This window comes from Hoplias malabaricus, chromosome 5 (assembly GCF_029633855.1).
Source record: "Hoplias malabaricus isolate fHopMal1 chromosome 5, fHopMal1.hap1, whole genome shotgun sequence".
NCBI lineage: Eukaryota > Metazoa > Chordata > Actinopteri > Characiformes > Erythrinidae > Hoplias > Hoplias malabaricus.
This window is the reverse complement of record NC_089804.1, coordinates 19,564,734-19,575,590: the sequence shown is the minus strand read 5'-3', so window position 1 is coordinate 19,575,590 and position 10,857 is coordinate 19,564,734. Positions and strand designations below refer to the sequence as shown.

Genomic DNA, 10,857 nt, shown 5'->3' with positions numbered 1-10,857 from the left:
GCATTGGTTTCTGTAAGTCCTCTTATTTTTATCTCTGTTCCATTAAACCTGCGTCCACGACGACGCACTCTGTTTACTTTACACATATTTGGAACAAACTAAGAGAATGTGGCCTTGGATGGAAACATATGGAGCCCTGTGACTTCCCTTCATAATAAAATTAACTTAATGAGTGCGAACAACATAATAATAATAATGTGAGGGAACACATTTATTATTAAGTCATGGGAGTGAGATATTTAATGCAGGAGACACGTTGTTGCCAAACCTTAAGGATATTTCTCACACATTATTTTGAATGTGGTTCCCATATCTTAACTAGTTCGCACACATTAAGATCTCATTCCCACACCTTATTTATATTATGAAGGCGTACACTCAGCAGGCCTCTGTGGAGAGGTTTTGTAGGATCTCAAACTTCAGGATTCCTGTTCCCTGTGAAGTGGGCAGAGTCATGTAAATCCATGCTCAGGAAAAGGAGTTGTGAGGCGAGTAAAATAATGATCAAGCTTCTCAGCACAAGAATAAACACAGCAGCCAAAGCCTCCAAGTTTTGGATCAGTTTTAAATAAAATGCTAAAGCCCCAGAGTCTGTGACACGACACAAACACAAACAGAACAGAATCAGAACTCAATACCAGTGTCTGAGATGTAAATGAGTAAAAAGTGATTCTTAACTTAGATTTGATTCAGGGTCTGATTCAGATCCAGGATTTTCTACTGATTCTGACTCAGTAATGATTCCGCTCACTGGAGACACGTCTGGGGCTTTAGGGCACGTGGACATTCACAGCAAAGGCCACTTCGTGGTTAACAAATAACTAGGTCCAGTTTATTTAACGACAGCAGCAGTGAAGCTGTGTGAGAGCTTTAACCTAACTTTCCTACGACTGCTTTATCAAGATGATGACAGCCCTTTGGCCTCCGCATTTTTGTAAATAAGCCGTGAGAAAAGAGAGAAACACTGATTTATGTAAAAGCCCATACCACTGTTCATTTTTCATGCCCCTTCAGATTTAATGCCAACTAGGCTTTCTTCCAGTTTTTTTTAGAATCAGACACATTTCCTTCAATGTTTTGTGAGGTTCCTGTGTCTTTGGTCACAGCAGTAGAGAGAGGTTTATAACAAAAAGAAATAAATCAAACACCAGACAGACATCTCGTTTAAACTATTTATATTACTTTTGATAAAAAAACGTCTTCATTAAAAGGGTTCATATCGTCGGGGCTCGGACAGTGGGATCGATCCAATACTTCAGTGGGCTCTTGCTTTTTTACTGAGAGAGTCAAGACATTGCAGTTGTTGTTCGCGCTGTTGCCATTCCACATTCGCTGTAATCTCTGGCAGGCAGCTACAGGACGGGGCTTTCACACAACACACGCGTAATGCGTAAATAATCAGTAGGTTTGAAAACAGAGGGCCTTCGTTCTAACACTACAGCATGGCTTTGTATCTTAGTGTTGCTGCATCTGTTGCTGTGATTCCATATTAAAGGGGAACTAGACTAACGGTAAATAAAGTGATTCCTTGTGGTCCGATGTGAACTGGATCAGCGCGACACTGACTTATTTACAGCTGGTGGTGGTAACAGTGATGAAGCAGGGGTTGGAAGAGCTGGGGTGTTTGTAAATGGTAAAACAGCAGATCATTTTGGGACCTCACGTGGCAGAGCACGTCAATCCAGAACTTAAACCAAATGAGAATCAAAACACCCCTTCTTTTCTTCTCTCCACTTCATGGATGAGCCTCTTTTACCAACAACACCGCTGCACATCGCGGACTGCTGCTCATGGCGAATGTACACAGCTGTGTTCGTTATAACAGAAGAATTCTTTTTATTCTGTCAACGGCTGTTTGGAAAGTGTCAGGCAATTTGTGTAATAGTTATCAGCTTTTAAAGCAGACGTCTGGTTCCTATCACCACCGGAGCGTTCACATCCGAACCCAAGGACCTGTTTACAAACTTAACCTCTGAATGTCCAGTATCATTCCCCTTTAACTTGTGTAATAACAGTGTAATCAGATCCTACGGCCCATAATCAGAGGTCCAGGCTTAGCTAAACTGAGCCTGAACTACATACATACATCATACATACATACAAATATACAAGCCATTCCCAGGACAGCCTCAGACCATCACGAATCCTCAGCGTCGAACAGAAGCAAGGAAATAAAGACTCAAAAGACGAGATGAAAAAGCTGCATAAGGGACACGCATCGTCCCTCATTTGTTTTTAAGGCAATGTGACGTCATTTCCAGCCTTTGCCACAAATGAGCTCAGTGTTAGAAGCCACTGCTACAAAGCACAGTGCTGAAGTGAGGCCTGTGTCAAACGCACAGGAACATCTAATCTACACGAACCTTCATCCAGGCCCAGAGACACGAGGCGTAAACACAGACGTGTGTTTGTAGATTGCATACGTTTTTCTTAGAACTGTCTCTATCTCCCAACCCTTAAAAATCTCACCAAATATATTCCACCAGGTTCTCACCCCCTGTTCCCTATTGGTCAGTTTTCAGCTCGAGGTCCTCGCTAACCTGCCTGGGACCGCCCCCTCTCAACACACACTCGGGCACTTAGTGAGTGTGTGTTAGAATGTGTGTGTGACTGTGTGTTCTACATGATGATGCGAGGCTCGGGCACAGAGTCTGTGATGGACTTGTGGGGCAGAACGTTGGCACCGTTGAGGTAGAGCTCATCATTTACGATCACGTCTTCTCCCAGAACCGTCACATTCTCCATCCGCACCTGAGACAGAACAGAAGCAGTGTCTTTACCACAGTGAGAACACAATTACCTTGGATTTCCACTCAGTTCTATTCCCCACTTTAAAGTAACAATAAGTAAGGTTTGCATTTTGCCAGTGGGCTCCCCCTAGAGTCGCAGAGGGTAACTGACTTTTACAGCATTCTCCTGAAGTCAAGGAGGAGACAGAGAAAGAATTGTGTGATTCCTGCCTGCATCCAGAAGTTCCATAGTGCCATTTCTGCAGTGCTGAGCCTGGACTAGCAATGACAGAAGCTCTATTCTCCCTCTTACAGCTCAGTGGAGCATCACAACAAATGTGAAACTGTATTTTTAAAAAGGTAAATACTACCTAGTGTCGCTTTAACAAATGGAGGAACAGACACTAACTGCTGCAAATACTACGTCACTAGACTGCGACACGCTTGGAGGAGAACACTAACTGCCAATCCCCTCATGTCAGCTGACAGACAGCACTGCTGGTTAGCATGGAAATGAAGGAGCCACTCAGTGAAGAAGGACATTTGTTTTCTCGAGTCCCCGCCCACAAAAGGCTGTGACATCAATGGGGGTGAAACTTAATGATGCAATAATATAAATAATGCAAGAACCGTTCGTGTAAACCCACTTTAAACCAAGATTTACACGTGATATAACGTCATATCAATGTTCTCGTTATTAAATACCCATGGCTCTCTATTCTCAGATCAGAGCGATCATCCACAAGCCTCAGTCACATGGCTTCATCACATCTGCCTTAAAATAGAGACGGCAGCTTGTAATAACACCTCAACTGAAGTCTGATAAAGCCTGGGGTGCAGCAGGTGGTGTCACAATGATGGAGGAGGCAGGAAGCACGAGCCAAAGGTGGGTTTGATGTTGTCACAAAACACAATAAAAATAAACAAAGCTGAGAGAATATTAAACCTATGTCCATCCATGAACTATAAAACATAAAAAGACCAAATTAAGATGTAACCACAAAGAAGCAGCTGTGGATGACCAGCCTCTGAGCAACTGACAGTTCACAGGTGAGGGGTGGGGACTACAGCAGGGAACAAAACACACTGAGACAAAGCAGAAGCAACACGACTGGAGTCCTCACCCACTGTCCTACAGAAGAGCTCCAGCCCACGATGCAGGACTCCAGCCAGGAGTGAGAGCGGATGTGAGCGCCCTTCAGCACCGTGCAGCGCTTGATCCGAACGCCGTCCTCCAGAACCACACCGGCACCAATCGTCACGTTCGGCCCCAGAGTGCAGTTCTTCCCGATCACCGCAGTGGGGTCCTGGAGGTTGGTTAAAGGCGTAGAATTCAGGGTTCAAGAGGAGCACCCATTACAGTACAGCTCTGCAAAACACTTCATTCATTTTCACTACCCCCTCAAGACTCTATTTTAATGCTGTTTATATCCTGAAAATGTTAAACAGTGTGATTTTACGGTTATTCTTCGTCTGATAAAGGAACAGTGACAGAACCTGACAGCCTCGTGGACAGTAGTGATTATCTCATGCCGCCCCCTAGTGGAAATACACGCCATTCACAAGTCAACACTAAAGTTCTCACCACCAGGACATTTCCGAGGAAGCCGGGTCCAGTGCGGAGCCTGTCTGGAGCGTGCTGTCTCACAGACTGGAGGTACATGCACATGCCGGTCAGGAAGTCTTTAGGCTGCCCGATGTCCATCCAGAATCCTGCCACACACAAGCGAGAGAGAGGACTAAAATTATTTAAACAACAGCAGCAGTGAAATTTAAAAAGGAAACAGGGTCATTGTCGACGCAAGACATGTCTCTTTTCTGGATAATCTCTGTGAGAGGAGTCTGTTTAGAGTTTGGTTAACGCCGCGTGTCGCGATGTCAGCTGGTCCTTGTGGAGAGTCACAGCGACAAAATGGAGTCACTTAATCCATCCGTGGTGGTGAAAAGGAATCACCTCAAAATACCTGCCCCTCCTCCCTTTTCCCAAAGACTATTCGATTCATCGATGTGGGCTGAATTTAGGGCTGGATGATACGGCCAACATTTACATCACGATATATTTCTTAATTTCAGTCGATAAGATATAATTCTCCTGTCGATATGAACAGTAAAAGCAAGAAACGTGATGTCTCCCTCAAACACAAACCTATTGGATTTGTCAATATTAATATTTTTAAAGTAAATTTTAAATTGAGTGCTGAGCTGATGACAGTGCCCTCTAATGACCGTCAGTCAGAGACAGATGCTGTAGCTAATGTGTATTGAAACATTTAAAATGTGTTTAAATATCATATCGTTATTGAAATATTTTATATTGCGATATATATTGATATTGAATTATCATATATGAAGTTATGCCTTAAAGACTCACTTATAGGCCACTGATGTTCATCAAATACAAATTAAACATGTTCCTTAACCCTTATCTAGAACACTGCTGCCTGCTGAAACTAACAAGTTCAGGATGAAAACCAAACAGCATCAACAACAGGCACTTGCTCAATTCCCTCTTCGCAAATAAAAGCAAATGAAGTAGCAACACGTGGTTTTTGCCACAGAGTCAGACACAGGGTTTGGGTAAGAGGGGCAGTACCTTGCAGCTCCATGGCATAAAGGTGCCCCTCCTGAGCCATGACTGGGAAAATCTCCTTCTCGATGGAGGTGGGTCGCAGCTGTGGAGAAGCAGAGAGAATACATCATCAAGAAAATGAAACAGAACCTCACTCTAAGAACCCTGTCAGAAAGCCGGCGATCAGGGTCAGCAACGTTTACTCTCCATCCATCTGGAGCTCACGGGTCACTCACCTGGATTCTGCTGAGCATGGAGGGGCTGAAGATGTACATCCCAGCGTTGATCTTATTGGAAACGAAAACCTGGGGCTTCTCCACAAAGCGATGAATGCGTCCAGTCTCTCCCTCATACACCACCACTCCATACTTTGAAGGCTCCTCTACTTTCGTTACCTGCAGCATCCACATGATCACAGGGTCAGTCCAGAGAGAGGCGCTATGCACTCATACATCTGTAAACAGCCCTGTGCATAAAGGTGTTATATTATGAACACACAGCTTTTATTTAACCCCTGTGTAAAGGCATGAAATGGAAAGGAATGCTTTGGAACCACTGCTCCATCTTATTAGCAGCCCTTTAACCCAGAGTCAGACCTACATTCTGTAACTCTACACCTGTTTACAGTGCTGTGAAGTAGATGGAGCTCATAAAATGGACAGTGAATGTAAATCAAAGGCAGGTGTTTCTAATGAAGTGGAAGTGAGACTGTGTTGATAATAAGTTCTGACTCACGACAATGGTGCCTTCTTTGCCGTGGTTCTTATGAAATTTAAGCATGTCTTCGAACGGGAAGTCGCAGATGACGTCACTGTTGAGCACGAAGAAGGGCTCGTCGTTGTCGGTCAGCAGCTCTCGGGCCAGAGCGAGTGGACCGGCTACAGGACGAGACGTCAGAAGAGTTAACATTATTGAACGCTCTGATACAGATTTTTATTATATAACCTCCTGGGACTTCGAAAACAAACGATTCATTCATTCATTCATTCATCTTCTATAAACACATCCTGTTCAGTGCCGCGGTGGGTCCAGAGTTTAACTGGAACACACCATGGACAGCGTATCACACTCTCACCCAGTCACCCACACGCTCGCTCACCCGGTCACTTGCTTGCTCGCTCACCCTGTCACTCACATGCTCACCCATTCACTTGCTCGGTCGCTCACACGGTCACTCGCACACTCACTCACCCAGTCACTCACACTCTCACCCATTCACTCGCACTCTCACTCACCCGGTCACCCAGTCACTCGCACACTCACACTCTCACCCATTCACTCACACGCTCGCTCAGTCACTCGCACACTCACTCACCCGGTCACCCAGTCACTCGCACGCTTACACTCTCACCCATTCACTCACACGCTCGCTCAGTCACTCGCACACTCACTCACCCGGTCACCCAGTCACTCGCACACTCACACTCTCACCCATTCACTCACACGCTCGCTCAGTCACTCGCACGCTCGCTCATCCGGTCACCCAGTCACTCGCACGCTCGCTCACCCGGTCACCCAGTCACTCGCACGCTCGCTCACCCAGTCACCCAATAACTCGCACGCTCGCTCACCCGGTCACCCAGTCACTGGCACGCTCGCTCACCCGGTCACCCATTCACTGGCACGCTCACTCACCCAGTCACCCAGTCACTCGCATGCTCGCTCGCTCACCCGGTCACCCAGTCACTCGCACGCACGCTCGCTCACCCAGTCACTCGCACGCTCACTCACCCGGTCACCCAGTCACTCGCACGCTCACTCACCCGGTCACCCAGTCACTCGCACGCTCACTCACCCGGTCACCCAGTCACTCGCACGCTCACTCACCCGGTCACCCAGTCACTCGCACGCTCACTCACCTGGTCACCCAGTCACTCGCACGCTCACTCAACCGGTCACCCAGTCACTCGCACGCTCACTCACCCGGTCACCCAGTCACTCGCACGCTCACTCACCCGGTCACCCAGTCACTCGCACGCTCACTCACCCGGTCACCCAGTCACTTGCACGCTCGCTCACCCGGTCACCCATTCACTGGCACGCTCACTCACCCGGTCACTCGCACACTCACCCGGTCACACTCTCACCCAGTCACTCACACGCTTGCTCACCCGGTCACTCGCACACTCACACACTCACCCATTCACTCACAAGCTCGCTCAGTCACTTGCACGCTCACCAGGTCACTCACACTCTCGCCCAGTCACTCGTTCGCTCACTCAGTCAGTCACACTGTCTTTCTCTAAACTGAAGACCCTTTCAGTTTAACCCAGGTTTATTATTATCTTAAAAGCCTGCCGCTCCTGACCATTTAAAGGGTTAAAGTTAAACCAACCTGTTCCCAGCGGCTCCTTCTCATGTGAAAGGGAGATCTTTATCCCGAGCTGTTGAAGCCAGAACAGATTATTATTAATCGCTCAGCATTTACAGCTCGACACAAGGACGCTGCTCTTCTCATATCCTGTTAACTTTAGCGTCCACACGTCATTCCAGAGCAAAACATGTACAATCAAATGAGTCTCACCCTCTGCTCCTGTGCCTTCATCTCCCTCTCCAGGAGCTCAGACATGTAACTCACGGCCAGGATGACGTGCCGGACTCCAGCCTGTCCGTACGAGCAGAACAAACAAGGTGATGCCATTATTCTCAAGCAAAGAAAGTAAAACCTGAGCGAGCAAACATCCTGCACCTGTCCTTATTTACTTTCATTCTAAGGACGTCCTTATTCATTCATCCAGGGTTCATTTTTCACACACTTTGCAGTGAATACAGAGGATGCTCCACCCCCACGAAACACAACCCACACTAGGTCTGTCACAACACACACCCTCTGAGATCGACAGTTTGTCCTAGAAATAACTAGTGAATAACTAGTGGTCAGGCACTGCACTGTGGGCACAAGCTCACGCCCAAGAGACTGACCATCGAGCATTTTCAGAACGACCTACCTACCTTCACCAAAGCCTCCACCTGATGGAGGAGAATGGGTTTGTTGCAGAACTCCACCAGGGGCTTGGGCACGCTGAGGGTGAGGGGCCGCAATCTGGTGCCATATCCTCCAACAAGAATCAGAGCTTTCATCGTGGAAAGAGTAAAGAGCCGTTAGCTGTAGGCCGAGACGGTCAGGATGCACAGGAGCATCAGGTACAACCGGCTTCCACCTGAAGAACCTGAGAAGGAAAGGAGGAGCTGATTCAGACAACACACAATGGAGACGTGACGCAAGGAATATAGATGCCATTCATTCTTCACCACAGTAACACGATTCCGTACGTGTCTGTGTCCTACGGCCTTCGGATAAACCTTCCTTTCCTCACCTCCGGCTTCTTTCAGATTATTGATTATTATTTACACAGAGCAAATCAAACATTCATAGGTCAACATTAAAGATGTAGACTCTATTTCCAAGATAAAATCCTCTGGACCCAACCCCCTGTCTGTCATCTACAGCTAGAGCGCTCCCGATCTGTTGATGTGATTGGCTCCCTAGGTGTGTGAGGTATGAAACTCTGTCTGTGTGAATCCACGTCTCTGAGATTGTGTTTGGAAAAGTGCAGCTTCACATTAGAAATGTTCCACCACTACACCTTCTAGCATCAACAGCACGACTCATACACACACATCGGTGTTCATTCTGATTAATTCTAAGAAACATAACCCATACACACAGGGGACAAGGAGAGTTCGTGGTGAGTAAGTGATATTTCAAACAGCCTCCAACACTTCATTCTGACAGGACTCTCTTTGACACAGAGACACTGCCACAGTCTTTACAGCAGGTCCTATCTATTCTAGGCTGAAACGGTGGAAACCCATGAGAAGGTTTGTCCATATTATGATTTCCGAAATCACTGTATAATTCTCCGAGCGTTAGAAACATTTTTCCACCCCGCACTAAGCTGCACAACTTTCCCTGAGAGGAGCCCAGCCTCAGCTCCTCTTTATCCTCATTTACCGCCTCAACTGTCACAGCCCCGGGACAGGGTACACACTCAGATACAGCCATTACAGCACACCTGGGTCAGAGAAATTATGATGTTAACAGAGATATAGAAGAACAAACCTTCACCGAGCCGTCACTGCTTCGCGCTCCTCACAAACTCCGCTGAACCTCGGATTAAAGAGCGGCTCTCCGGCTCCAGAGCGGCGGCCACAGGTATCAGCTTCTCCCCGCCTTTTAAAGTGGCTCCAAAAGAGTGGCACACACCGATGTTTCACTGAATGACAGCCCGGAATACGCACTCTGATCCCCGTAGCCGAAACAGGAGGGACGGCCTCCTCAGGACGCAGCGGGTCAACGGTCAGCAGAGCGTACCACTTCCTTAAAGGGGAACTACACAATTATTCATTCACCGTTCGTCTTCTCGTGTCCTTTAATTAAAAACACTTGCATGATTTCAAATAATTAACATCTTTCAGATATAAAACTGAATAAATCAAACCCATAACCTAATTTCTAGAGAAACCATCAGCTCATTGTGATCATGGTAGGTGCCAGACGTCTGCAGATTTAAACACTTTTATAATTACGTTAAATGTTTACAAACTCATCTCCAGAAACGTTTTTTATAATTTTTTAAATAAGTTTTATTTAATATTCAAGTCAATAGTGGCATTTCCGAGATCCCCAAGTGAATGTGTGTGGTTACAGTTTAATAACAGCCATTTATGCAATTGTATTTTTAAGAGTATTTTAGTGTATTTGTTATCTCAGGATTAGTATTCGCTACATAATCTTTAAAGATAAATTATCTGCACACCCCCTCGCCTTCTGCATTAATGGTATATTCCACTGTGTGTGATTTGGACGCGCCCCATTCGTCCTCAGCTTGAGCCAATCAGCGAACAGCAACGTGGCGCGGAAGTGAAAACACGGCGCTGTCAGAACAAAACAAAATAAAAACAAACAAAAAAAAAACTTTAAATAACCCACAAAAGACATTATTATACACGATATTAATGTATATGGAGTCAAAAATATTAAGTTACATATACAGTCTGCTTCTGAGTTTGACTTGAGCGGAAAAGGTATGAATTCCAAACAAACGTATGAATTAAACGCTTCAGCATTAATAATAATAATAAAAAATAAAAATATATATTAAATAAATTATATATATATATATATATATATATATATATATATATATATATATATATATATATATATAAATAAATAAATACAATTATTATAAATAAAATTTTTTAATGATGAAACTACAGATTAAATTATAGGGTTTCAATACAAATATAGACGTGCTTAATTAAAAGCTATATTCATGAGTTATGTATTCAGATGTTATTTAAAAGTCTGCACAGTTCAGTGCCATAACAATCTCCAGGTCTGAGATCAGATAGAAACTGTGTTCTGTGGTGAACAGGAGCTTTAGGAGCGTCCTGAGGTGCTGTGTTTTGTACAGATTCTGAAGAATATGTAAATGTTCTATCAGCCAGTGTGACGATTTCCCAGAACCTGTTACAGCCACAAAGGGGACAACCCCTCCCTAGAATACTCTTCCTTTCAGAAGCAACCTTGGGCTACACTGAACATAGTGTAGA

At 45.4% G+C, this 10,857-nt stretch overlaps 1 protein-coding gene across 1 annotated transcript; it reads right to left on the bottom strand.

Annotated features, from left to right (window-relative positions):
• Positions 1-311: 311 nt before the first annotated feature.
• Positions 312-9,611, bottom strand: gmppb (GDP-mannose pyrophosphorylase B). The gene is made up of 10 exons (XM_066673211.1): positions 9,362-9,611; positions 8,251-8,468; positions 7,823-7,903; positions 7,634-7,682; positions 6,034-6,176; positions 5,535-5,693; positions 5,323-5,401; positions 4,315-4,442; positions 3,854-4,036; positions 312-2,751 (listed from the first exon to the last, which is right to left on the bottom strand). The coding sequence occupies exons 2-10, from the start codon at positions 8,377-8,379 to the stop codon at positions 2,620-2,622; spliced, it is 1,083 nt and encodes a 360-aa protein (XP_066529308.1). The 5' UTR covers positions 8,380-8,468; positions 9,362-9,611; the 3' UTR covers positions 312-2,619.
• Positions 9,612-10,857: the final 1,246 nt, after the last annotated feature.